At 50.7% G+C, this 26,811-nt stretch overlaps 1 protein-coding gene and 1 non-coding gene across 3 annotated transcripts; both read left to right on the top strand.

Moving 5' to 3' along the window:
- The first annotated feature begins 576 nt into the window (after window positions 1–576).
- Window positions 577–23,082, top strand: Itga5 (integrin alpha 5 (fibronectin receptor alpha)). Of its 2 annotated transcripts, NM_001314041.1 has the most exons (31): window positions 577–1,068; window positions 7,397–7,456; window positions 8,188–8,318; window positions 9,808–9,920; window positions 10,056–10,176; window positions 10,387–10,448; window positions 10,544–10,589; window positions 10,927–11,052; window positions 11,247–11,291; window positions 11,399–11,442; window positions 13,044–13,100; window positions 13,269–13,321; window positions 13,586–13,794; window positions 14,034–14,225; window positions 14,407–14,452; window positions 14,783–14,884; window positions 15,055–15,110; window positions 15,199–15,353; window positions 15,690–15,827; window positions 15,923–15,990; window positions 16,272–16,422; window positions 16,512–16,592; window positions 16,715–16,794; window positions 16,914–16,994; window positions 17,098–17,203; window positions 17,604–17,756; window positions 19,393–19,476; window positions 19,584–19,697; window positions 20,686–20,787; window positions 21,294–21,416; window positions 22,016–23,082. In NM_001314041.1, the coding sequence occupies exons 12-31, from the start codon at window positions 13,269–13,271 to the stop codon at window positions 22,097–22,099; spliced, it is 2,178 nt and encodes a 725-aa protein (NP_001300970.1). In that variant the 5' UTR covers window positions 577–1,068; window positions 7,397–7,456; window positions 8,188–8,318; window positions 9,808–9,920; window positions 10,056–10,176; window positions 10,387–10,448; window positions 10,544–10,589; window positions 10,927–11,052; window positions 11,247–11,291; window positions 11,399–11,442; window positions 13,044–13,100; the 3' UTR covers window positions 22,100–23,082. The 2 variants fall into 2 exon arrangements, with proteins under 2 accessions (NP_001300970.1, NP_034707.5); NM_010577.4 differs by lacking the exon at window positions 7,397–7,456 and having other exon boundaries at window positions 16,512–16,604.
- Window positions 16,843–16,913, top strand: Mir6963 (microRNA 6963). Its single transcript, NR_105928.1, has one exon. It is a non-coding gene; the product is annotated as a microRNA 6963 (primary transcript).
- Window positions 23,083–26,811: the final 3,729 nt, after the last annotated feature.

Genomic DNA, 26,811 nt, shown 5'->3' with positions numbered 1-26,811 from the left:
GGGCTTATCCAGGAAATCAGGCAATCTGATGAAGGAACTGAATTGAGAGGTTGGCCACTTGGTCAGGTATCAAATCCAAGAAAGGGCCAGAACAGAGACTTCCAAACCCAACGTTAGCAAATAAAGCCCAATGCTCCTGTGTCAGAGACCCCAAAAGTCCTATGCTTTCCACTCTATCAGCTTGGGGAGGGGCAGCCGCGGAATTCCCGAGGCCAACGAAGCTACCCCAGGAGGCTGTCTGGGGAGCGTTCAGTGACTGGGCTGCAGAGTCCCAATCTAGCTGGCCAGAACCCAGGCACCCAGTGGCCCCGGAAGGCAAGGGGAATCCCTGTTGGCCGGACGCCAGAGGAGTCCCCTGTCTCTCGACCCCAAAGTTTTTTTCCTGAAGAAATGAGGGAGACACACACACACAATATTCAGGCTCCCTCCGCCCCCCAGAGGTGATTCCTTTCCTCATTAGGAAATTTTCTGCTCCCTTTTCCGACTACTTTTCCGAGCGTTTACGTTGTACATCTGGAAAGGAGGGGGAGGGAGGAGGGGGAAGCGGAGAGGAGGGCGAAGAACCCAAGCCCGCCCAGTCTGAGCCAGGCCAGACCACCGGCCTCCAGCTGGGGCCGGAGCCAGGGTTCAGAGGTGCGGCCCCCCACGCCCCTTCGGGTGCGGGGCGCGGCCTCGGCGTCCCCGGGACCCAGGAATGCCCCCCCGCCAGCCGGCCCGGCGGCCGGGGGGAGGGCCCAGCCGGGAGTTTGGCAAACTCCTCCCCGCGTTGAGTCATTCGCCTCTGGGAGGTTTAGGAAGCGGCTCCGGGTCGGTGGCCCCAGGACAGGGAAGAGCGGGCACTATGGGGAGCTGGACGCCACGGTCGCCTCGATCTCCTCTCCACGCGGTGCTGCTGCGCTGGGGGCCCCGACGCCTACCGCCGCTGCTGCCTCTGCTGCTGCTACTGTGGCCGCCACCACTCCAGGTTGGGGGCTTCAACCTAGACGCGGAGGCCCCGGCGGTGCTCTCCGGGCCCCCCGGCTCCCTTTTTGGCTTCTCCGTGGAGTTTTACCGGCCGGGAAGGGACGGGTGAGTGGCGAGGTTGGCGGCGGGAAGCGGGCAGGGGGCCACCTGGAAACTGGGGGCGCGCCGAGGACTGGAAGCGACCAGGACTTGAGTTGGAGGGCGGAGTTTGGAAAGACCAAGACTTGAGTTGGGGGCCCAAGCTAGAATTGGGGGCCCGCGCTGCAGCAGGGAGGGACCGTGGCCGACGTGGAGTGTGAGATCGGTGTCGAAACTTGTGTGGCATGAGGAGAGGACCCGAATCTAGAAGCTGGAGAAGTACAGGCAGGGTCTAAGGGCCAACCGGGAGGAGAGGGCGCAGAAAGCTTAGGGTCTCTGGCGATCTGTGGGCTGCGGGAGACCTGTGGCGGGTGGGAGTCGAGGGGGGTGCGGAGGCCGGGCAGGGCCTTAGGAGGCAGTGGAAGAACCTCGAGATCCTCGGTGGGGCTATTGAGAGGGTTGGAGCTGGGTAAGCGTGTGCCGTAAGAGGAAAGACAGACTGAGAGGGTCGGAAGGTTATGTGGGGGCCAGTCTCATCCTCCCCTCCCCCATCAACTCAGACTCGGGAAAGACCCGGGAGGAAGACGAAGGCTCCCTCCCCTTTCTCCTCATTCTCCTGAATTGCCTCCCACCCCCAGTCTCTTCAGGCGAAGAGATCCAAGAACTTGGGGAGAATCCCAGAACCCTGGCACTGGGGGTACTAGGGCTAGTGGCCGGATCAATCCAGGGCGGTGCACGGATGTGTCGGGAGGGGTGTGAGTGCGCGCGCCTGAAGGGGGGTGGGCGGTTTCCCTCTTGCTCTAGCTCTTGGGAGGAAGAGAAAAGCTGATTTCCTGTAGCTTGTCGGCTGTAGTAGAACTCAGACTTCTGGGACTAGGGTCGGAAGCTGAGAAAGATATAGGCTCTCTGGGCCCAAGAGCATCAGAACGAAGGTTCCTGAAAATCTCTATGGAGAATCCTTATTTCCGGGTAGTAAGCAGACCTAGACTGGTGCCCAGAGGCTTGGGAAAATTAGAGGCCACATTGAAACAAACGTGTTTGTTTAAATAAGGAGAGGAGGTCTGGAAGTAAGAGAAAAGTGACGGTCCCAACTGCTGGGCTAAGGGACCCCAGATGCCATATTCCTGAACCCCTTTGATGACAGCAGTAGGTGTTTCTCCACCTACTAGCTCTGAGCCTCTCTCTGCCCATGGCAGCACCTACACCGACCCTGGGATCTTAGGGCTTGATTGGACCTTTGTCAGAAGTCATCTGATTTTAGCTGTTATTTAATTAGGGGGCTGGGGGTGGGATTAACTCTAGCTAATTTGGTTGGGGAAGGGACAGTTTTTTTAACTTTATCTGAGGGACTTAGGGATGGAAAAACAGAAAGATAACTAGGCCACAGCCGTTGAATTTGAGCTTTTCAAGGTCCCCACCCAACCCCCACCCCGCACCCTGGCCTCTTGCCCAAACCTCATTTCATCACCCTGTCCCGGAGCCTCTGCCAGGGTCCCCCAAATTTCTTACCACAACCCTAATGGAGCAGAGAGGATGGAGGGGGTATAGGGTCTTTTCCCCCATCAGGGTGTCACTCTTCCCCACACAAAACTGTCAGTTCTCTTTTAAAATATCTGTTGGACTTTGCACTCCCAGTAGCCCCTGGCCTGATCCTCCAGTCCCTGAGGTTTCTTCTAAAACAAGCCCCAGCCTCCATTCCTCAAGAGAACCCAGGTGTCCAGCTCACATTCTACTCCGCCCTCACCTTTGCTCTGGGCATAAGCTCTGGGGCATTCTCCTTCCTTGTGACTTCCCTCCCAGCACCTGTGTGTTTTAGACTCCCCTCCACCCCTCTCAGCCCCTTTGTGGCTGTGGTCTTGGTGTTCCTTGTTCCTCCTGCATTACTTCTCATATTGAATAATGAAGAGAACGGGGTGAGCTCTGCTGAGGTTACACAGACATAAAGGGGTGAAGAAGCTTGAAGCCAGGCAGCTCTGGGTGTGAGTGCTTACCATTCACTAAAGAGCCCGGGCTTGAGCAAGTTACTTAAATCCTTGCAGTTCAGCCTCCCCTTGCACAGGATACCTAACTGATTCTTAGGACTGAAGGAGACAATAGCTAAAAGGTGCCTGCCCACAGAGGATGAGCAACATACACAAGGCACGAGTTCTGTGGAGGAATTCCTGATTCTGATGTTCTTCCCTGACACCCTCCTATTCTAAGTTTTCCTTTCTTTCTTACTTGCAATCATTCATTCATTCATTCCCAGGCTGGTCTGAAACTGTAGCCAAGGATGACCTTGAACTTCTGACCCTACCTTTCTAGAGTGCTAGGATGGTGGGCAGGCTCTGTCACACCCTCCACCACACCCAGTTTATGGAGATTGAACCCAGGGCCTCTGTGCAGGATTGGCAAGCAGTCCACTTGCTGGGCTACATCCTCAGTCCTTACAATGCTTGTAGTACTTGCTAATAACTGTGATAGTTATAACAGTTTCCTCACATTATCTTATAAGCTTTCATATTCATTTCTCATTGAATTATTTTTAAAGAGTTATTTATTTATGTATTTATTTATGTGAGTTCACTGTAGCTGTACAGATGGTTCTGAGCCTTCATGTGGCTGTTGGGAATTGAATTTTTAGGACCTCTGCTCACTCCAGTTGGACCTGCTGGCTCTGATCAACTCCGCTCCCTCAGTCCCTGCTTGCACCACCCCAAAGATTAATGTATTATTATACATAAGTACACTGTATCTGACTTCAGACGCACCAGAAGAGGGTGTCAGATCTCATTACAGGTGGTTGTGAGCCACCATGTGGTTGCTGGGATTTGAACTCAGGACCTTTGGAAGAGCAGTCAATGCTCTTACCCGCTGAGCCATCTCGCCAGCCCTGGATTATTTTTTAAAAATCTGTGTTGAACAGAGAAAGTATTATTGCTTTAGAAGTCAAAGAAATTTAGAAGTAGAAATTAGCTTAGGAATCACTCAAAAGCAACTCATCACTGAGAAAGAAAGGCTAGAGGAGGGAAAGTGACTTTTAAATGGACCAGTCTGCTAGAGGCAGCTCTTACTCAGCCAATCAGATGTCTCCCGTTGGGATGTACATGGGGTTCCAGAAGTAGATGTCCACCTCTGGTCTGGCCAGAAGTGAGGTAGGATTGTGGGAGTTGGGCCCTGACCCACCTAATGCTCTCTACCCTGACCTTGTCAAGCCAAGGGAGTCAAACAGTAACTGAATATTGAACAACGGCTTGGTTAATCAAAAGCCTGGCTAGGAAGATAGTGAAGAGAGGAGGAGATGTTTTGGCAATGGGGCAGAACAGAATACTAGCCTAGGAAACAGCATTACAGGTCTCCAGGCTTCGGTTCCCATCCTGGGAAAGATTCTGAGCAACTCTGGATCGGTGTGACTTCTCTTGGATTTAGTTTTCCCATCTGTCAAATAAGGTCATAAGACTAGGGCAGCAGTTTGGGAACTTGTTGAAGGATGTCAGAACTGAGGTGGCCCTTCCTTTACTGCATGCACCACTCAAAGGGCATCTACATTAGTCCTAAAGCCAGTGGATGTTCCCTCTCAAAAGACTAACTAGAACCTCCAAACCCTGAGGCTTCGAGAGAAACGATGCCAAGTATTCTTCCCATGGACTCTAATAGAGTATAACTGCCAAGCTGCGTTCAGTGGATGATAATTAATGGTCTTTTCATCTTTTATGAACCAAAAGTATCTATAGCTGCCAATCAGAGCTTCTGACCAGCCTGAGATAACCAGGTTCCCCATACAAGTTGGTGTAATGCCAGCCGAAAGCAAATGCACTTGGAGTTTTAATTAGCCTGGGATGCCTTATCAGGTAAACGCAGGGTTTCCGTGAGGCTTTCTGCAATATTGAAAATAGCCCAAGGGCTGGGGCTGGTGAGATGGCTCAGTGGGTAAGAGCACCTGACTGTTCTTCCGAAGGTCCAGAGTTCAAATCCCAGCAACCACATGGTGGCTCACAACCATCCGTAACAAGATCTGACTCCCTCTTCTGGTGTGTCTGAAGACAGCTACAGTGTATTTACATATAATAAATAAATAAATCTTTAAAAAAAAAAAAAAAAAAAAAAAAGAAAATAGCCCAAGGGACCCTCCCTTGGTACCCTCTTGAATTACTGTGAAGATTCTACTGCTGTGGGATTTAGGAAGCAGCAGGTAGGAGGAGAATCAGGGTACATGGCAATCTTGGCACAGGCACCTCACCTAGCATGTATGGGTGCCAGAATGAGGACTACTAAAATGGACACACCACTAAAGCCTTAGGTGGAAGTCATGGGTCAGGGGGCCTGGTCTGGATCCTTGTGCCCTGTTTGCATTCTGGGATCCCCGAACCTTCACACAGTGAACAGATATGCCCCTGGCCTATGGGCTTTCAGCCTTCAGCAGCTTTGAAAGGACTGACAGATGCTTCTTTCTCAGTTTCTCCATGAATGCAGATGGTATGGGAGAAATTTGGGGATCCTGATAGAACCCAGAGGAAGAGAGGAAACCCAAGTTTACACTGAGACAGGGCAAGAACCAGAGTCTCAGCTCCCTGTGTAGCAGTCTGGTTCCTGTGCTCTGCCCTCACTCTTGTGGAGCTAAAGACAGAGTGGCCAAGTTCTCTGTGTAGCCCAGCAGCTTGAGCTACACAAGGACCACACCACTGTCTCTCCCCTCACCCCTGCCCTGGGGCTACAGCTTCCTATTTTTCTCAGAATTCTCACCTGAAAGTCACTAGGCCAATGGAGTGGTGTCTCAAACCTCTAATTGGCTTTAATGCCTAAGAGGTGGGAGACAAATGGAGAAGTGAGAGGTTGAAAACTGACCGGAAGCCACAGGCAGTAAACATTTCCTGTCCCCCTGGTAACCAAAGCTGGCACCTCCCCTCTCTATAACTTAAGGCACCTCCTGTTTGTCTCCATCCTACTCCTCTGGACCCCCTGCCTTCTCTATTCTCACCTGTCCTCTCACACTCCACCCATACTCCACTGGTGTCCTGGGGGCTTCCTTCCTTGATGCTCTTAGACCCCCTTGCCCCTCAGTATGACTCTCAGAAGACATCTGTCTTTTCCTCAAGTCCCCTTTTGAGCTCTCGTTCCTACAGATAAAGACTGAGGAACAGCTCGCTGGCAGTCTTGGGTTCTATAAGAGAGCAGGCTGAGCAAGCCAGGGGAAGCAAGCCAGTAAAGAACATCCCTCCATGGCCTCTGCATCAGCTCCTGCTTTCTGACCTGCTTGAGTTCCAGTCCTGACTTCCTTGGTGATAAACAGTAGTATGGAAGTGTAAGCTGAATAAACCCTTTCCTCCCCAACTGCTTCTTGGTCATGATGTTTGTGCAGGAATAGAAACCCTGACTAAGACAGGTGAAAAGGCCTACGATCTGAGAATAAGAAAGAAGGAAGAAGCCAGTCAAAGATGGAGCAAGCCTTTAATCCTAGCACTCAGGGAGGCAGAGGCAGGCAGATCTCTGAGTCCAGGGCCAGATTGGTCTACAGAGTGAGTTCCAGGACAACCAGGGCTACACAGTGAAACCCTATTTCAAAAAAAAAAAAAAAAAAAAAAAAAGGAAAAAAAGAAGCGGTTAAGAACATTGGCTGCTGCTCTTCAGAAGACCAGGGTTCAATTCCTAGCACCTACATGACAGCTCATGACTACCTCTAACTCCATTCCCAGGGGATCCAGTGCCTTCTGCTGGTCTCCTCTGGAACAAAGTACCCACATGGCACGTAAACATACATACAGGCAAAATATCCATACACATTAAATGAATAAATAATTTGAAAAGAAAAAAGACAGGAGGGGACCTGGGAATATAAATCAGGAGAGCAAGCAGTGCTGGGTACAGGCGGAGGCTGAGGAGCAATGCCAGTGGCAGTAGGGGAGGAGAGTAGAGGCCAAGGCTGGCAGGAACACTGGCCCAGAGCTGGGGTGCCAAGGAAAGCTGCCCAGACTGCCAGATGCAGTCATTGCAGGAGATCCTGAGGAGAGTGCCAGCAGAGAAGAAGGCTGTGGCTGTATGTAGGAGCTGGAAACAAGAGATCGGGGCTAGTAGAGGAGAGCTGTGTGGAGACCCCAGAAGCAAAGGACCAGAATTGGTAGAAGAAGGATGCTAGGAGCCATCCCTCGAAAGACCCCATCTCAGACATGTGTGTCCAGGAAGAGGATTCAAAAGAACAGGATTTGAGTTAAATTTTCTGGGGCTAATTTGTGGGAAAGAGGTACAAGTGTGTCAGAGGCCCAGCTAGGAAGGTGAGGTCCCCTATAGGCCACAGGGTGGGGCAAACCAGGCCCAGGAAGTGGCCTGCTTTCATAGTCCTAATTTCAGAGACTCATTTTTTCCTCCAACATGCCCCAAGACTTAAGTGGCCGGTTGCCTGAGTTCCATCCAAGGGAGAAAATTTGGCTTGGAAAGAAAGGTGAGGGCCATGAGGCTCTACAGGAGCCTGGGGTTCTGGAGCTAAATTGTCCCTTTAATATATATATTTTAGCTAGGCAGTGATGGCATACACCTTTAATCCTGGTACTTGGAAGGCAGGCAGGGAGATCTCTGTGACTTCAAGAGCAGCCAGGTCTAAGGATAGAGTTCCAGGATAGCCAGAGCTACACAGAGAAACTGTATCTCGAAAAACCACACACACATGCACGCACGCGCACACACACCACACACACACACATTAATCCACTTTCAACCAAAGGTCATACATTGCATTTGGCATTGTTTCTTAGCCTGGTGCTGAGGGCCTTGCGTATGCCGAGAACATCCTCTACTCCTGGGCTACAGCCCTAGTTGGGCTGGACATCTAACCTTGGCAAGTAGATGGAAGAGACAAAAAAGCCAGAGTCCAGACCCTAGTCTTCTTTTCCCTTTCCAGGAACTGACTCTGGCTTCTCCTCTCTAGTAGTAGGGGAAGAAGGTAAGAGAATGTGGGAGGAGGGGAGGAGCTGAGTTAGTGACAGCAGCACATGGGGAATGCCTGACTCCAGCCCCTGCCTCTGGCATCTGTGGCATCTTCTGAGATATAAATACAACCCAAGGGACATCTACCCCACCCCCACTCTTGGCCCAAAGGTCTGGGTGCATCTTGCCTCCAGACACTGACCTGGAAATAGGACCCGTCCTAATCTACTTCTCCTTTCCCCTCCACAGAGTCAGTGTGCTGGTTGGGGCACCCAAGGCTAACACTAGCCAGCCAGGTGTACTGCAAGGTGGTGCTGTCTATGTGTGTCCCTGGGGCACCAGTCCTATCCAGTGCACCACCATTCAATTTGACAGCAAAGGTAGGCTGGAAGAGTTCAGGGAAGGGCCTGGCATAAGAGGGTGGGTGGGCGGGCCTGCAGTTTGGGGGTGGGGCCTGGGTGAAGGGTGCTCCTCCCCCTCCCCTTCCCCCTGCAGTAGTTCTGGTGCTCCATCCAGCTCCTAGCTGTGGGCTTCCCGTGGCACTCACTCCATGTTCCCAGCCCAGCCCAAGAAGGGCGGGCATGATTCAGAAACATGTGGCTCTCATTTCACTGAATCACCCACAGCTCTGGGAGGCCAGGGCCATAATGCAGACAAAGGCAGAGGAGGCTGCAGAGTTCTGTTCCTAAACTAAGTGATAGTGCACACTGGGCACAGTGTGATTCAGCCACTGCCCCCAGGGGGGGCTCAGCCTTCAGGCAGATGGACCTAAGGAAGCTGAGGCTGTTCAGCTAGCACTCAGAGAGCTTTTACTCCATGCTAGGCACTATTGTGCCTTGGCACACTTAATCCTGCAGCAACTGTATGAAGTATTAGTATCCCCATCCTGTGAGGAAGGAAGCAAGGTTAAGTCACCCAACTAGTAAGAAAGCAAGGCTGTGAACTCAGGCAGTCTGTCCTCAGAGATAAGAGGACAAGAAGTAAGCATAAGAATGTGGAAGCCTGCTAATTTCTGAAGGGGTACTAGGCATTGAACCCAAAGTTTGATTCGTGGTAAACATGTGCTGTGGATGTATGAGTGCATGAGTTACAGCCCCAGTTCCTAAGGCTGACTTTAAAAAGCCTGAGGGCACAGGAGGCTGAGGCAGAAAAAGAGTGCCAGAAGCTCAAAGCCAGCCTGGGCTACATAATGAGACACTTGTCTTAAAACAAACAAACAAACAAATAAAAAGCCTGAGAGGTGGAGAGTAAGAAGAGCAGGAAAGCAGTGCTACAGAGGGCAGAGTTTAGACTTGGAAAGAGACAGAAAGGGAAGTCTAGTGTGGAGGCGAAAGGAGAGGCCGTTAGAGTCACAGGGCTGGCTAACAGACAGAGATGAGCCATGGGACTTGGCCAATGTTCCCCCAACACCACAATGAAAATGTCCTGTTCCAGCTACGAGGAAGTCAGAGGAGCCAACAAGACAACTTGGGAAGCTGTGGTGGGGGTGGGGAGGTGGATATATGTTTTTCTGTGGATGTATGAGTGTACGAGTGTGTATGTGTGTTTCTGTGGATGTGTGTGTGTGTGTATGAGTGGGTGTGTATGTTTCTGTGGATGTGGGTGTGTGTGTATGAGTGGGTGTGTATGTTTCTGTGGATGTGGGTGTGTGTATGAGTGGGTATGGGTGTCTCTGTTGATATATGTATGTGGATGTGTGTGTAAGGAGAGCAAGAACCAGTCAAGTCCAGCTACATAAAGGAGTCTAAAACTCCTTCCATTCCCCTGTCCCAGTGGGTCTCAGGGTCTACAAATGCTGAGCATCCTAGACCAAGGCTAGGGTCACCTTCCTGAGAACAAGTGTGAGAGTACACTTTCTACTTCCCCAAGGCTCCCGGATTCTGGAGTCCTCACTGTACAGTGCCAAGGGAGAGGAGCCTGTGGAGTACAAGTCCTTGCAGTGGTTCGGAGCAACAGTTCGGGCCCATGGCTCCTCCATCTTGGTGAGGCATGAGTGAGCTCAGTGGTGTGGTAGCTAAGGGTTAAGCTGTGGTGGAGAGGGCCAGGCCTGGTCTGGGGTGGAAGGTGGTCATCTTACTAAGCTAAATCTGAACACCCCCTGCCCCGGGCCCCCTCAGGCATGTGCTCCACTGTATAGCTGGCGCACAGAAAAGGACCCACAGAATGACCCAGTGGGCACCTGCTACCTCTCCACAGAAAACTTCACCCGGATTCTGGAGTACGCACCTTGCCGCTCAGGTAGGTGCCAGAGTGTAGTGGACCATTGTGCCTTCTCCGTGGGAGGGTCCTTGGTACCTGGGGCTTTCTCTTCAAGGCCTCCAGGCATTGATATATATTTTTTCAAGGCTGCTCAGGTGACCCTTGAGCAGTCTTCTTTCTTGCTCCTGCCTCTCTTCCCTGTCAGCCCATCAGTGTGCAGCTAGCTCATCTCATTGTCTTCTCTCACAGATTTTGGCAGTGCAGCAGGGCAGGGCTACTGCCAAGGGGGCTTCAGTGCTGAGTTCACCAAGGTGAGGTGGCTGGGGAGGGAAGGCAGGAAGTGAGGATCTAGGGTCAGTACCAGATGATATATATGCTCATCCATCTTCCCTGCACCTCCCCACAGACTGGCCGTGTGGTCCTGGGTGGACCTGGAAGCTACTTCTGGCAAGGTAAGCCCTTCCTCTGCCCTCTTCCAGCTTTGGTGCCACATCCCTTCTTTGATCCAAACCTTTTCTTTTTTCTTTTTTTCTTTTTCCTTTCTCATTTTTGTTTGTTTGTTGTGTTGTTTTGTTTTGTTTGTTTAAGATAGGGTTTCTCTGTGAAGAATTCATTTTGTAGACCAGGCTGGCCTTGAACTCAGAGATCCTCTTGCCTCTGCCTCTCAACTGCTGGGATTAAATGCATCTGCCACCACTGCCCAGCTTTGATCCATACTTCTAAAATCCTACTCAGTCTCCCCAAAGCCTCTGTGACCTCCCCCTGCCCATCACCCTGCTCCCCTTCCAGGCCAGATCCTGTCCGCCACTCAAGAGCAGATCTCGGAGTCCTATTACCCAGAGTATCTCATCAACCCTGTTCAGGGGCAGCTGCAGACCCGCCAGGCCAGCTCCGTCTATGATGACAGCTACTTGGGTAGGCAAGCAGGTGGGGAGGAAATGGGAGGGGAAATCAGGGGCCTCTAGCCTCACTCAGTTCCCTGCTTCTCCCACTCAGTGCCACCAGCTCTGCTGCCATACTTGTGTACAGGCTGACAATGAAGGGATTGAGGGCCAGAGAGTAGGGGTCCCCAAGGAGGCAATGCTAACATCCACACACTCTGTCCCCAGGATACTCTGTGGCTGTGGGTGAATTCAGTGGTGATGACACAGAAGGTAAGTCAATCTTCAAGCCAAAGTGGGGACTGAAAAGAAAGCCAGAAACAACATTCTGAGTCCACCCTGTCCTCACCTCCACCCATCAGTTTCTCTTCTCTTTGCAGACTTTGTTGCTGGCGTGCCCAAGGGGAACCTCACCTATGGCTATGTAAGACCCTGCCCGCCACCCGCTGCCTCTCACCCAGGCTAAGTGCAGAGCCTTGTGTGGTAGTTTGTTGGGTATATCAAGGAAAGAGATCAGAGCATAGGCTCTGGGAGAACACATCAGATTTCTGAAGTCTGGTTCAAGGGAAGGAAGTGTGTGAAGTCAGACTCAAGTTCAAATTCTGGCACTGACTCTGGATAAATGAATCTGTTCTTTTATTGCTACACTGTCCCCTGCTTGACCGCTCTAAGCTGTTTCTTCCATGTACAATGGGGTAATAATAGTTCTGACCTCACAAGGCACTTGTGAGGGGAATGAAAGCACTTGTAAATTGTTAGACCGTGTGCAGCCACCAGCTATTATTAGACCATGACAAGTGCCACACTCGGTCGCTCAATTAACAACATTTATTGAGGCAAGGTGAGAGATGAGATGAAGACATCTTATCCCATCTCTTAAGGTGCTTCTAGTCAAATATGTGAGCTAAAACACACAGCTTTAATCCTGAGGAAGCCATTGTTTGTTAGCCTCTCGATGTCCCAGGTACTGTCCATGCATGGTGGTGTTCCCTTCCCCACCATGGGACTGTGGAATGGAGAACAATCTTGACAGTTTACACACAAGAAAACTGTTGTCCTAAAATACCAATTATGTTGCTTAGGGGCAGCTGGATAAATATTTAATATCTATCATACTCTAAATCTCGTACTCTTTCTGAATTGGAAGTTACAGAAAAGCACCCAAGATAACAGCACATTTTAAGAAATTAGTAATCTCCTTCCAGAGAGGGTGCCTCAGAGAAGGTTCTGTGAGGGTTCCACACAGATGGGGCAAGAGGGAGTCCCAGGCACAGGCATGAAGAACACAGAGAATATGGGGCTGGGCCTAGTTTGCAGCCTCATAAGGTAAAGGAGGGTGAGAATTGTAAGGGAGGGTTGAACAAACACAGGCAGTAGGGCCAGACACCAGAACCTTAGAGGGCTGGCCAAGAGGCAGGGACTGACAGTGGCTGCGGGGGCCCCTGGGGTGTACAGGTGGGAATCACAGTCCTCCATCTGCTTTCTGGCATCAGTGCCAGTGGGGAAAACCCAAGCTATAGTCCAGCCTGTCCTGGGAAGGTTCATACCAGGTCTCAGCAGAACAGTGGGGGGTGGGCAGAGAGCAAGATCCAAGAGACGTGGAGGTCTGCTGGGTCAGTAGCTAAGAGGAGACAGCAGAGATGTGAGTACCTTGCAGACCCTGGTGTGTGAGGGATGGCTAGAGTTCTGAATCCATTGGGTTTGAAGACCCAGTGTGTATCCAGTATTGCTGTTTGCCTGCTGCCTGCTAAGCTCTGGGAGGCAAAGACCAAAGATCATGCTCTGGGTCCCACTGATCTGATTCTGGTCACTAGAATCTAGTGGCTGGGGATGAAAATCCATCAAGGGTATAAAGGAAGAAGGCAGAACAGTAAAGTGAGAGAGAAAACCTGGAGGTGGAGAGAGGACAAATTTGGAAGGAGACAGAGGAGTGCTAAGATTCCCCTGAGGAAGGCCTGTCCCATGTGTCCCAGACCTTCAGACATGGGGCATCCAGGACCTATAGGCCTTTATCTTCATCTTCAGGTCACCGTCCTTAATGGCTCAGACATCCACTCCCTCTACAACGTCTCAGGAGAACAGGTGAGGATACCCTCAGTTCTCCATCTTGCCATCTAATCTGCAGCCCTGGACCAACAGTGTCAAACTTCCTACCGTCTCTGGAGCCCATGAATGTCCACTTACAGCCTCTCTTGATCCTGTTTACTGACCAGCCTTGTTCTGACTCCATGCTACCCTTTGTCCCCACAGATGGCCTCCTACTTCGGCTATGCTGTGGCTGCCACTGATACCAATGGAGATGGGTGAGTGATGGGAAGGGATGCATCTTCCAGACCTGATCGATGGGGGATGGGACAGTGCAGGCAGACTGCTCCCTCAGGATATTTTTTTTTCTAGACTCTAATTCATACTTGCCTTCTCCTTGGTCAGGGCAAGAAGAGGGCTGGATGCTACATCAGAGCCCTCAGGGCGCCTGGGGATCCAGAATGCCTGGAGTTCCTCCACAAGGGCAATAAATTATAGCAAGACAGGGTTGTCAGAATGCTTGGGTCTTCCCTTCTCCTCAGGCTAGATGACCTACTGGTAGGGGCACCCCTGCTCATGGAGCGGACAGCTGATGGGAGACCTCAGGAGGTGGGCAGGGTCTACATCTATCTGCAGCGCCCAGCGGGCATAGATCCCACACCCACCCTCACCCTCACTGGGCAAGATGAGTTCAGCCGATTCGGCAGCTCCTTGACACCCTTGGGGGACCTGGACCAAGACGGCTACAATGGTAAGTATCGTGGCCCAGGGTGCTGAGGCTAAGTAGGGGGGATGCTAGTTGGTCAGGAACTTAGTGGGAGGGCTTCTGTCAACTAAAGTACCGGGCCCTCTTGACTTTCCAGGGGTATTGGGGTTTAAAGATATTAGAACAGGAACTGATGTGGAAAAATAGGATCCTGAGGGTTTTTTGATAGAAATTTGGACCCCTGGCCTCCTAACCTAGTAAATAATGTGTGTTGTGTCTTGCAGATGTCGCCATTGGGGCTCCATTTGGTGGGGAGGCCCAGCAGGGAGTCGTATTTATATTCCCGGGAGGCCCAGGAGGACTGAGCACTAAACCTTCCCAGGTTTTGCAGCCTCTTTGGGCAGCTGGCCGTACCCCAGACTTCTTTGGCTCTGCCCTTCGAGGAGGACGAGATCTGGATGGCAATGGATACCCTGGTAAGTTGTGGCCACTGCCCTTCATCTTAGAATGCAAGCTTTGTGATGCAATTCTAGGCAGCTGCCACCAGATGGTGCAGTCCCCTGGCTCAGGCCTCTGAGCCATGAAACTAGAAAGCCTCAGATGAAGGCAATCCTGATTTGGGGCTTGCCATAAAGGGTGGATCTTGACTTTCTACAGATCTAATCGTTGGATCCTTTGGTGTGGACAAGGCTCTGGTGTACAGGTATGAACTCAGGAAGACTGAGGCAGTCTGAACAACTAGTTTTTCTTTTAAAACTAAGACTGGGGGGCTGGTGAGATGTCTCAGCGGTTAAGAGCACTGACTGCTCTTCCAGAGGTCATGAGTTCAAAACCCAGCAACCACATTGTGGCTCACAACCATCCTTAATGAGAAACAAATTAAAAAAAAAAAAAAAAAAAAAAAAAAAAAAAACTTCGGCAGGTGTGAAAGGGAGGGGGGTGCTAAGACTAGGACCATCGGTGCAGAGGGAACTGGGGTCCTGGAGCAGGTGCCCGGCCTTAATTCTATGTACCCCACATCCACTCTTGGCAGAGGGCGGCCCATCATATCTGCCAGCGCATCTCTCACCATCTTCCCCTCCATGTTCAACCCAGAGGAGCGCAGTTGCAGCCTGGAAGGGAACCCTGTGTCCTGGTGAGCTGTGCCCAGAGCCTGCAGAGATTTGTGCCTGCCAGTGGGCAGGGGGGCCATGTCTGCCTCAGGAAGGGACAAACAGGGGTGTCCTAGTCTGGGTCTTTCTGAGTCAGGCAGGCAGGAGGCCAGTTCTAGTTAACCTGAGCACTCTCTCCTCCGTCTTTCTCCAGCATCAACCTTAGCTTCTGCCTCAATGCCTCTGGAAAACATGTCCCCAACTCTATAGGTGAGAGAAGCTGCTCGAGTGTGCCAGCTGAGGGGTGGGGCAGTGGAAGGTAAGAAAAACAGACAGACACTGTGTTTCCTGGTCATAGGCTTCGAGGTGGAACTCCAACTGGACTGGCAGAAGCAAAAGGGAGGGGTCCGGCGGGCACTGTTCCTGACTTCCAAGCAGGCCACCCTTACCCAGACCCTGCTTATCCAGAATGGGGCTCGGGAGGACTGCAGGGAGATGAAGATCTACCTCAGGGTATGGCCTGAGGATGAGGGTGGCCTGGCCTGGGTAGATAGCCACCTAAAACAAAGGACTGTGGTGGCGGTGACGGTGGCAATAGTGATGGTGTGCGTGCACGCGTGTGTGCTTGCATGTGGCTGGATGACTGTGGGGAGAGGGTAAAGAAAAAGGCTTTCTGTCAGAAGAGCCAGACACCAGGAGTCTAGGCCTACAGAGAAATGAGGTCAGATTTGGGCTCTGAGCAGATAAAGGGAGAAGCAAGGCTAAGAAGCATGGTCACTAAGCGCCACCCACCCCGCCCCACCCCACCCCCGAATCCCTAATCCCATGAATTCTTTCCACTGGCCCTAGAATGAATCAGAATTCAGAGACAAACTCTCCCCAATTCACATTGCCCTCAACTTCTCCTTGGACCCCAAAGCTCCCATGGACAGCCATGGCCTCCGGCCAGTTCTACACTACCAAAGCAAAAGCAGGATAGAGGACAAGGTAAGGAAAGAACTTGGGAAGACAGGCCTGGCCCCTGAGGCAGGGCCCTGGGAGAGGGGTGGTAGAACCCTTCTCAAGGCTGCTCCACTCCCCAGGCCCAGATCTTGCTGGACTGTGGTGAAGACAATATCTGTGTGCCTGACCTGCAGCTGGATGTGTATGGGTGAGTGGCACTGTCACATGGCAGAGAGACAGGGACACTCTAGCTATATGTGGCCTTGTGAGATCCGTGAGCATCTCTGGATTTGGGTTTGTCTACAGGGAGCATTCGTTTCTCTAGCTCTAGACATATTAAACACGGTACTCAGCATGCAGCGTCTCGCCTTATGCCTGCCAGAGCCGGGGTCCAGTCAGCAGGGCCAGCCCCACTGTGTTATTCCCAGGCCCTATTGCCCTGGTTTATGGATTCATTCTTTCATGTCCTTACCCTGTGTGCCCCTCCAGGGAGAAGAAACATGTGTACCTGGGTGACAAGAACGCACTGAACCTGACATTCCATGCCCAAAATCTGGGTGAGGGCGGTGCCTATGAAGCCGAGCTTCGGGTCACAGCCCCTCTAGAGGCCGAGTACTCAGGACTTGTCAGACACCCAGGGGTGAGAAGGGACTCTCAAGTGGGACTGCAGTGGTGATCCCCTCCAGAGGGGTGCCAAAGCCTGACTGGCCTGTGCCTGCCTATCCCCAGAACTTCTCCAGCCTGAGCTGTGACTACTTTGCTGTGAACCAGAGCCGCCAGCTGGTGTGTGACCTGGGCAACCCCATGAAGGCAGGCACCAGTGTAAGTGAGGGGTAGAAGAGGAAGGGCTAGGATAGAGCATGTGACAGGTCCTAGCACACAGGTAGACATCCTATCTAACAGCCCCTTTCTCCTCCTTGTTTGTTATGCAGCTCTGGGGTGGCCTTCGGTTCACTGTTCCTCATCTTCAAGACACAAAGAAAACCATCCAGTTTGACTTTCAGATCCTCAGGTAGGGAGTGACTGGACCTGGACTGGGGCTGAGTTGAAGGTGAAAGAAGGGAAGGTGGGATGGATGGCAGAACCTGGAGATTCTTGTCAAACTGCTTGCCTCTTGCCTCCATCCCACAGCAAGAACCTGAACAACTCACAAAGCAACGTGGTCTCCTTCCCACTCTCGGTGGAGGCTCAAGCCCAGGTCTCCCTTAATGGGTCAGTGCCCAGGCAGAAAGGGACCTTTAGAGGGGAGGGTGATGGACTTTAGAGAAGGACATATTGGTTCCTTTTGTCCACTCTAAACTATCCTCCTCTTCAGTGTCTCCAAGCCTGAAGCTGTGATTTTCCCAGTCAGCGACTGGAATCCTCAAGACCAGCCTCAGAAGGAGGAAGACTTGGGCCCAGCTGTCCACCATGTCTACGAGGTGAGAAGGGTTGGAAGACAAGCCTCAGGGATCGAGCCATATGAAGGGAAAGAAAGTAGGAGCCGGTATAAATGACAGTACCTAGGACCTGGGTGAGGTGAAGAGAAGAGGGGGCGGCCTGGAGAATACTGAGGATCTGTGAGAGATGTCCAGAAGAGGGGCCTGTTGGTCCATTGCCTTACAAAGGAAAGCTATTTCAGGAGGATTACTATGAGTCTCAAACTAGCATGGATTACAGAGTGAGACCTTGTCTCACTCTTGGAGTAATGGCTGAAGTGGACTTGATTGCTGCTCTTGGGTGTTCTTTCATTTCTCAGACTGATGCACTATGTATGGGTGGTGACCAAGGCCTGCATGTCAAATCAGCTTTCCCTTCCTCAAAGTGTGCTCTTTCTCTCAGCTCATCAACCAGGGGCCCAGCTCCATCAGCCAGGGTGTGCTGGAGCTCAGCTGTCCACAGGCTCTGGAAGGCCAACAGCTCCTCTATGTGACCAAGGTGACAGGACTCAGCAACTGCACCTCCAACTACACCCCCAACTCACAGGGCCTGGAGGTGAGGACCTGGTCATGGTGTGGGGTGGAGCGGTGGGGCTATGGGACTATGGAGCTGGGAAAAGTTGCCTGGAGGCTATTGGAAGTGGTGGGGAGATTCAGGCACCTCAAGATCTGAAAGGAGGAAAAAGATTCACATCTACTACATTTGTGTCCTTTGCTCTGAAGTAGTCTCTCTCATGGTGTGCTATCAGATCTGTGCCACCTTGTCCTGTGAGAACTGTCCTCTGGCCCTCTTTGAGAGTGTGTTTGTTCATAAACAGCATTTAATGAAGTAAGCGTTAGACCTAGGAAAAACCCCACACCAAATGAAATTCACAAAGTCCCCACATTCTGGGAGCTTGCATCTAGTGAAAGCTGGTAGACAATAAGAAGTAAAAAGAGTTGGGCATGGTGGCACACGCCTTTAATCCCAGCATTTGGGAGTCAGGGCAGAGGCAGGCAGATTTCTGAGTTCGAGGACAGCCAGGGCTACACAGAGAAACCCTGTCTCGGAAAAAAAAAAAAAAAGTAAAAAGAAACCGGGTTGTGGTGGCACCTACCTTTAATCCCAGCCCTCAGAGGCAGAGTGGGGAGGATCTCTGAGTTTGAAGCTAGCCTGGGCTACAACGGAGTGAGTTCCAAGACAGCCAGGACTTACACAGTAAAACCCTGTCTTAAAAAATAAAAAGAAAGAAAGAAAAGTGCTGAAGCCTGGTAAGGCAGCCCCAACACTTGTGAAGTGAGGCAAGAGGACTGGAAGTTCAAGATTATTCTCAAGTACTTACATGAGAGAGACCCTGAGTGACAACAAAGACGGGTGGAAAGCAATAAAGTATAAAGTGACAAAGAAGATGGGCTGGTGAGATGGCTCAGCAGGTAAGAGCACTGACTGCTCTTCCAGAGGTCCTGAGTTTAATTCCCAGCAACCACATGGTGGCTCACATCCACTCATAATGACATCTGACGCCCTCTTCTGGTGTGTCTGAAGACAGCAACAGTGTACTTATCTACCATAAAAAATAAATTAAAAAAAAATTAAAAATAAAAAAATAAAGCTACCCAGGCATGATGGTTACACCTGTAAACTTAATCACCATCCCTTAGAAGTGGCTGGAACAGGAGGACAACCACAAATTAAAAGCCAGTTTGATCTATAAAGTGAGTTCTGGGACAACCAAAGCCTCATAGTGAGAATTCTTGAAGGAAAGAAGGAAGACAGGCAAGTGGACCTGTGGGATGTGCTATGGGTACAAATCTGACTTGTGACAGCTCTTGAAGAGGTAGCCATTAGCCAGGTAGAACACTTGCCTACCATACCCAAGGCTCTAGGTTCAATCCCAGCACTGCTAAATAAACAAGTAATAATTCAACTGAAACCTGAAAGACAAAGCTGAAGCCTCCTTGTAAGACAAGGGATAAACATTCCCAATAGAGGGAACAGCCAGTACAAAGGCCCTTAGGCGGGAAAGACTTAATGATTTCTTTACAAATCTACACGGTGCAGAGCAAGGTACACTTTGCTCTTGGCAATAGGTGGGTTAGCTGAACACAGGGACAGAGACAGAATCGGGTCCCTGGCTCTGGAACATAGGTTCAGGCTGACTTAGGAGCTATAATGAAGCAGAAGGTGCAACTAAAGATGCCTCTTCTTCCAGTTGGATCCAGAGACCTCTCCACACCACCTGCAGAAACGAGAGGCTCCAGGGAGGAGTTCTACTGCCTCAGGAACACAAGTTCTGGTAAGTTGCTGCAGGGAAAGATGTTTGTCCCAAGTGTTGGACACCTGTTTGGGTTCTCAGGGTCATCAGGTGAGAATTCTGGGCTCAGACTCCTTCTATCTTGCTAGAAATGCCCTGAAGCCAAGTGTTTCAGGCTGCGCTGTGAGTTTGGGCCACTGCACCGCCAAGAGAGCCGTAGTCTGCAGCTGCATTTCCGAGTCTGGGCCAAGACCTTCTTGCAGGTAAGGGAGCTTCATCCATCCTGGACCCCAACCTTTGGTCCTAGCAGGACTGACCCTGTCATTTCCCCATGCTGTCATCCCTTCCACCTCTGCTTTGGTAACTGGACAAACACACACACACACACACACACACACTCTCTCTCTCTCTCTCTCTCTCTCTCTCTCTCTCTCTCTCTCTCTCTCTCTCTCTCTCTCTCTCTCCCTCTCCAAGTCTCCTCCCTCCCTCACCCTGATTTAGACCAGTTGTGTGTCCTTGGCGCCACCTCTTGGCCACTGTTGAAGCAACTAGCAACTACTTCCCTTTCTGGCCCTGATAGAAAAACAGAACGTGGTGAGCATGCTGGCACTGGCTCACCTTTAACCTGAGCACTCAGAAAGCAGAGGCTGGTGAATCTCTGTGAGTCTGGGGCCAATCTGGTCTTCATAAGTGAATTCCAGGCCAACCAGGACTACAGAGTGAGACCATATCTCAAGCAACAACACAAAAACAAAAACAATAAACAAATAACTACACACACAAAAAGAAAAACAAGTGGGGATGTAGGTCAGTGGTCAGTGGTAGAGTGCATAACTAGTATACCCAATCCATAAGTGTAAAGACCAGAGTGGATAGGGCTGGGGAGATGCAAACATGAAGACCAGACTTCAAATCCTCAACCTCCACATAAATGAATGCCTAGCTGGTATACCAGCAACCTATATGTAAGAGAAAAAAGCCATCATTTATTGAATACATATTATAGACCAACCATGGTCCTGGATGTTAACCTATATTAATCATTAAGAAATGTATATTGAACGTGTAGTTATCTGATTATGCATTATTTAGTTTTAATTACACAATTTTACATTTATTATTTCGCATAAGGAACATCGAGATTAATGAGTCCATAATAGGGAAAGATCACATCCTGAGACAGACTGTGGGGAAGCCCTGTGTCCTCTGAATCCCATAGGGGTTGCCCTGACCACCTTTCTCCACCCACAGCGGGAATACCAGCCATTTAGCCTTCAGTGTGAGGCTGTATATGAAGCTCTGAAGATGCCCTACCAGATCCTGCCTCGGCAGCTTCCCCAAAAGAAACTTCAGGTGAGTTCAAGGTTAGAAGTCTGGATCGCAGAAGACAAGCTCAAGAATGTCAGAAGCAGGATGGGGACATGGATAGAGGCTGGTCTTGCTTTGTGCAAATATTTCCTGGCTTTGTAGGTCCAGATCGGCCAGATTAACACGTGTCTCTGCTCTAGTGTTCACCGCCTAGAGGGCAGTGACATCAGTGTGATATGTGGCAAGACAGTCTATGGAAACATGTCATAGGAATATCTGAACCCAATCTTACAGAGTCAGGAAAGACTTCCTGTAAGAAGTGGTGTACAAGTTGAGGCCTGAAGGAATTAACTAGACTGCTCCAGAGCAGAAGATTCTGGGTGGAGAAAACAGCACATGTGAACACAGAAACACTTGTGCACTTCAGACTCTTAAGTTCAGAATGCTGTTAGCTAAAAAATGAGAGTTGGGTCCAGATCCAACAGACAGAGGTAGCCAGGAACAGGCCGGGAAGAATTCACAGGTTCTTAATGTCATTGGCTTGTCCACAGGTGGCCACAGCCGTGCAGTGGACCAAGGCAGAAGGCAGCAATGGTGTCCCGTTGTGGATCATCATCCTAGCCATTCTTTTTGGCCTCCTGCTCCTAGGTCTGCTCATCTACGTCCTCTACAAGGTCAGCCACGCCAAGCCTTGGCTTAGCTTCCAGCCTGTCAGACTCTGCCTTTTACCCAGTAGAATCAAAGAGGCCACCCTCAGATCTGTTTTCCAGCACAGACCCCCATGTATGCCCTAGCTACTCACGCCCCATTTGTCTTTTTTCCTATTGGACCCCTCCCTTCAGTCTGCAGCCTCCAGTTTACAAAGAGGCCTCCTGTCTCTGGATAAGTTTGCCCATATTGCAAAACCACAGATGGCAAATACATGATGGCATTTGTGCTGTCGTCTCTTCTAACATCTATCTAAGAATAAGTGATGGTATCCTACAAGTGGCAGCCAGGGCTAGGCTCAGATGTGGCACTTGTTGAGTTGAGTTTGTTTACCCTTCCTGGCTTAACTAGTATCTTTTTCAGTATCATTTTAAAACCTTGATAAATGACTGTCCCATAATAACTCCCTAATTTTAGATCTCCCACATCTATTGGAGCCCTTGGGAAAGTATCTGAATGAAGCCACTTTGGCAGGGTGGGGAGGATAGAGGCAGGAGAGTCCTCATCCCCCTGGATCTGTGGTCAGGGAGAATGTGATCTCTAATTGTGCCTCCTTTCTCATCAGCTCGGCTTCTTCAAACGTTCCCTCCCCTACGGCACAGCCATGGAAAAAGCTCAGCTCAAGCCTCCAGCCACCTCAGATGCCTGAGCCCTCCTGATCTCAGACTCATGATCCCGAAGAGCCAGTCCAATACCTTCCGACAGGGAGGGACTAGGCACTTCCTGAAGGTGCTGAGGGCTGGGGAGAAGCTCTTCTTCCTAGCCCAGAGACATACTTGAAGGGCCAGAGCTGGGGGGCAAGAAGCTTGTGGATCCTTCCCCCCATGCACTGTGAAGGACCCTCGTTTACACATGCCCTCTCGTGGATGGGGGCCTCAGGTCCAGGGACAGAAGCTCCAGCTTTCCTTCAGCCTTTGCATTTTGGAGACTTTTCTGAAATCAACTTGGAACCATAATTAGGGAATCCAGTTGTGGTTCTCTGGGCCGGGCATGCCAACAGGACTTCCCATCTGACTCCGGCCTGCAAAGATGCATCTTTGGTCTTGCCAGAGAACCAAAGGAAGTCTGCAGCTAAGAGCCTGAGACTTGGGGAGTGAGACCTGGCAACTCCAACAGCCCCCATCCTGGAAGGCCAATGAAGAACACTAACCGTGGATGGTGCTGCAGGACCAGCTCAGGACAAATCCCAAACAAAGGTCGATGCTGGCCCAGACCCAGATCCATGGAAGTCAGAAAGAGAATGGAGCCAGACCCAGTCTGGGGCCTAGGGTTGATCTGGAGCCCAGTCTCGGATTCTAAGAACCTATGCTAGCAGACCCAAGGTGGCATTTGGGTCAGCTGCAGACCTGGGCTTAGAAACCTATTTATCCCTGACTTAGGACAAGTCAGGAATTGCCCAGGACCCTAACCAGGCCACATTGGCAAACAGACCTGGAACCTCAGCCTGGCCACTCATTCCCCAGAGAGAACGGGAAGCCCCAGGCCTGTATGACCTGGGTTCTGCCCACCAGCTGCACTGACGCTGCCCCTCTCTCCCTAGCCAACCCTCCCCTCTCCTCCAGAACCCACCCCAACTTATTTAAACTCTGTTGCAAGTGCAATAAACCCCACCCACTGCCCCCACTGACCAAAGTTGCAGTCTGTCCTTCCATCCTACTCTCCAAACACATCCTAGACCCAGAAAGTAGGGCAAAAAGAAACTGTCTGTCTCTCATGGGCCTATGCACACTAGAAATCAGGAGTGTTGTTTCCCCTACCCCAGAAACATCTAGGTCATTAAAGGACAAAGGAAGGGAACTAGGTATGGTGGCACATGCTCATAATCCCAGAATTCTGGAGATGGGGCACGAGGATCAGTTCAAGGTCATCCTTAGCTACACACTGCATAGTTAAGTTTAAGGCCTGCCTGGGCTACATGAGACCTGAGGGGGAGAAAGAGAAAACAGAAGGGGAGAGAGGAGTCAGGTGGTAGTTGCCTTTAATCCCAGCACTTGGGAGGCAGAGGCTGGTGGAAATCTGAGTTTGAGGCTAACCTGGTCTACAGAGTTCATTCCAGGATAACCAAGGCTACACTGAAATCTTGTCTTGAAAAAACAGAGAAAGGGGGTGGGAGGGGGTTGACTCCTTTGTTGTTCCTCATCCAGCTCCCACTAGGGGGCTTACCTACCACAAAGGAGAAAAGAGAAATCTCTTCTCTTTGTGATTGAGAATTATGAAAGATGTAGAGAGGTCCCTGTGAAAGGTGAGGAAAGATGGCACAACACACTCACCTGGGCTTCCCTTAAATCAGGAAAAATAAAGTGAAAGGAAAGCCCACTAGGTGTTGTTTGCACATTTTGTGTGTGTGAGAGGCCACATGCCACAACATGAAAATGGAGATCAGAAGACAACTTGTAGAACTTAGTTTTCTTCCACTGAGTGAATTCATGACAGGCAGAGGGGGTGGCACACACCTTTAACCCCAGTACTAAGGAGGCAGGCAGAGGCAGTTGAATCTCTGAGTTTAAGGCCAGCCAAGTTATACAGCAAGTTCCAGGACAGCCAGGGCTACATAGAGAAACCCTGTCTCAAAAGACGGGGGGGGGGGGGGGGGGGGGCAGAAAGAGAAAAGAGAAAAATAATCAAATTCAGGTTATTGGGCTTAGTGACAAGTGCCTTTAATCACCTGCTTTGGGGTTTTGTGTTGCTATTGTGTGCCAATGCAAGGGCAGGGTGAAGGGCACTAAGTGGCTCACATACATGATCTCGTCTAATTTTCCTTCCTGTGTGTGTATGCACGCTTGTATTTATGTGGAAGTCAGAAGACAAACTTGAATTTGGATGTTGATCCTCACCTATCTTGCTTGAGACAGGGTCTCTTATTTACTGCTGAGCATAGTAGTAGGCTGGCTAGCCTGGCAATTCTCCTGAGTCTCCTGGGTACAATCAGATATCAGATGTAAATGCTGTTGTGTCAGGCTTTTCTGTGTGTTCTAGGGATCTGAGCTCAGGTTGTCGACTTCCATCATAAGTGTAGCAATCCCGTGATGGTACCATTAACCCCTTCTATTCCAGGAAACACTGAGGCCTGGAGCTTATGTAACTTGTCCAAGGTCACACTGTATAGCAGAACAAGTCACGCTCAGTATTGCCTGACTGTGAAATCCCTTATTCTTAACCAACATGCCAGAGAGCTCAGGTCTTCAAAGAGAAATCGTGTAACATGAGGGAGCCCCAGGATCCTCTTCTCAAGGTCTGTCCTGATGTTGCAAAAGGCTGAATAAGGCAAAGATGGTTATGACACGCTAGACCAGAGTTTTACCACCAGAGGGCAGCATAGCCACAAATTTCTGGGGATTTGTGACAAGGAGGTATGAGAGCCAACTCTCCCCATCAACAGGGCTATTATTATTAACTCAGACTTCTGGCACCTTCAAATATTCCTCCACCTGAACCACACACCACTCTAAGGTCTTAGAATCCTATACTTAATGAGTATCTTCCCAGAACCCACGAAGAAAGAGGGACTGAGGCAGCAAAAACACTGTGAGGCAGAGAAGCACCCAATACGTCCAATGATAGTAAGAACTCTCAATGAGATGCTATTGGAAGAGGTAAACACCAACTCCAGGGACTGAATCTAAAATGTCTCCCACTGTAATGAGGAAATGGCTGGGGCTTAGGGCTGGTGTCTGGGTATGTCAATATACGGTTAAGTACCTTTGCTTCTAGAGAGAGTGAGGAGATCTCCCTCTAATTAAGGAATTCCTTGGGCTCAGGCAAGCCATGGGTGTGATCTAGTACCATCCCTGAGCTTACTTCTTGGATTCTTCTATGTCTGTCGTCTCTGAACTGAGCTGCCTCTCCTCAACCACCCTACCTGCCCTGCAGATAGGATGTGTCTCCCACTCCGAGGCCTGAGCAACCCAGAGGAGAATGGAGTCTGTCTGTGGAGATCAGCCGCCCGAACCTTCTCCTTGCTTGCCTGAGTTGGTGGAAATGGAAGAGAGAAGTGAAGAAGTAAACGGAAGCAGAGCGACTGGAGATGTCAGAGGGGGAAGGGGCTCAGGAGAGGCAGCTGGCAAGCGGGAAGATGATCTGGGGGTCTCAAGTTTCTTGACATCAATTAGGGCAGCCGGCCTGGACTCATTAGTAGCCTGGGGTGCAGGGGCTCATCAATAATGAATCTGCCCCACACAATGCTCCCCCAACCCCCCAGCTGCCTGCAAGGTCACCGCACCCTCTAGCCAGCTGCCTCCCATAGTAAGCTAAGCAATCCCTCATCTGAGTTCCACCTAACTCGGGAGACCCTGGAAAGACAGTGTGGGCAGGTGGGCCTGAAGGGCAAGGAGGGGGCTCTCGAATCAGCCAAGCCCAGTGCTGGCCCTCGTTTTAGTATGTCTCCTCCCCAGGGGAGAAACCTGGAAAAGGAGAGGAGGGGCTAAACCTAGGAAGCAGGCTTTCTGTTATAGAAGTGCAGGAGGATTCCAGCAAGTTAGATTCAAAGCGAGAAGATGGCCTCTCGTGGACCCAGAGATCCCACATCTTTCCTCAAAGCAGGATCACAGGACTCAAAGACTAGGGTGCCGGCACCCATCTTTCACCTAGCCTTGAGCTGGAGTATCTTGGCAATTGCAAACAGCTTTTCACAGATGGAAGGCAGACATTGCTGAGGCTCACAGTAGGAACAAATCTAAAATTCCTGCACCTGAGTTAGCAATCAAGCCCCAACTTCCCGCCAGAAGCTGGAAATGCCCTCCTTTCCTCAAAGTTTCTGAATCCAATCCTATCACTCATGACCCCGCTTTTCACTCTTGCCTCCACCCTCCCTAAACCATGAGTGTTCCAATTCCCAGTCTCACCCCCTCTCCCTCTGGCTGGGTTGGCCTAAAGCTGGCTGCTTGGCCTTCTGGGAACTCTGCCTGCTGCCCTCCCTCTTGTGGCAGGTACAGACAGGTTCAGGCTGTAGCAGCTGCATCTTCCCTAGATACCTATCCGACTCTCACACTCCAGCTTCCTCCTGTTTGCCTTAGGAACATCCCATTCTCAAACGTCTCCCCAGCCTTCTTACACCCCTGCCACCTGAATCAAAGCTCTTCTTGGTAAGGTGTCCTGCATTTAACCCCGGGATAAATGCCCCTCCTCCCCAGCTCAGTCCAGGACATCTCTATAAGGTTGAACCTCGCTGATTCTGACCTTCTGTCATCTTCTAAATAGCCTAGCAATCACCACTGCAAGCTTCTAATTTCTGCCTCCTCAGGACCACTGAATGCAATCTGTTCACTTAGCTTCCCCTAAGAACACTGTCAGATAAACCTCGAATCCATCTTCAGAACCACGACTCACCTCTGATAGTCAGTCTCGACATCCTGCTCCGAAGCG

Source organism: Mus musculus, chromosome 15 (genome assembly GCF_000001635.26).
Source record: "Mus musculus strain C57BL/6J chromosome 15, GRCm38.p6 C57BL/6J".
Classification (NCBI taxonomy): Eukaryota; Metazoa; Chordata; class Mammalia; order Rodentia; family Muridae; genus Mus; species Mus musculus.
The sequence above is the reverse complement of the archived record's forward strand: the minus strand, read 5'-3'. Positions and strand labels throughout refer to the sequence as shown.

Coding starts and splice junctions, on each gene's coding strand:
- Itga5 (NM_010577.4), top strand. CDS start 842: ATGGGGAGCTGGACGCCACGGTCGCCTCGATCTCCTCTCCACGCGGTG. Junction 13,101..13,268: donor ACAACGTCTCAGGAGAACAG/GTGAGGATACCC, acceptor TTGTCCCCACAG/ATGGCCTCCTACTTCGGCTA. Junction 13,322..13,585: donor ACTGATACCAATGGAGATGG/GTGAGTGATGGG, acceptor CCTTCTCCTCAG/GCTAGATGACCTACTGGTAG.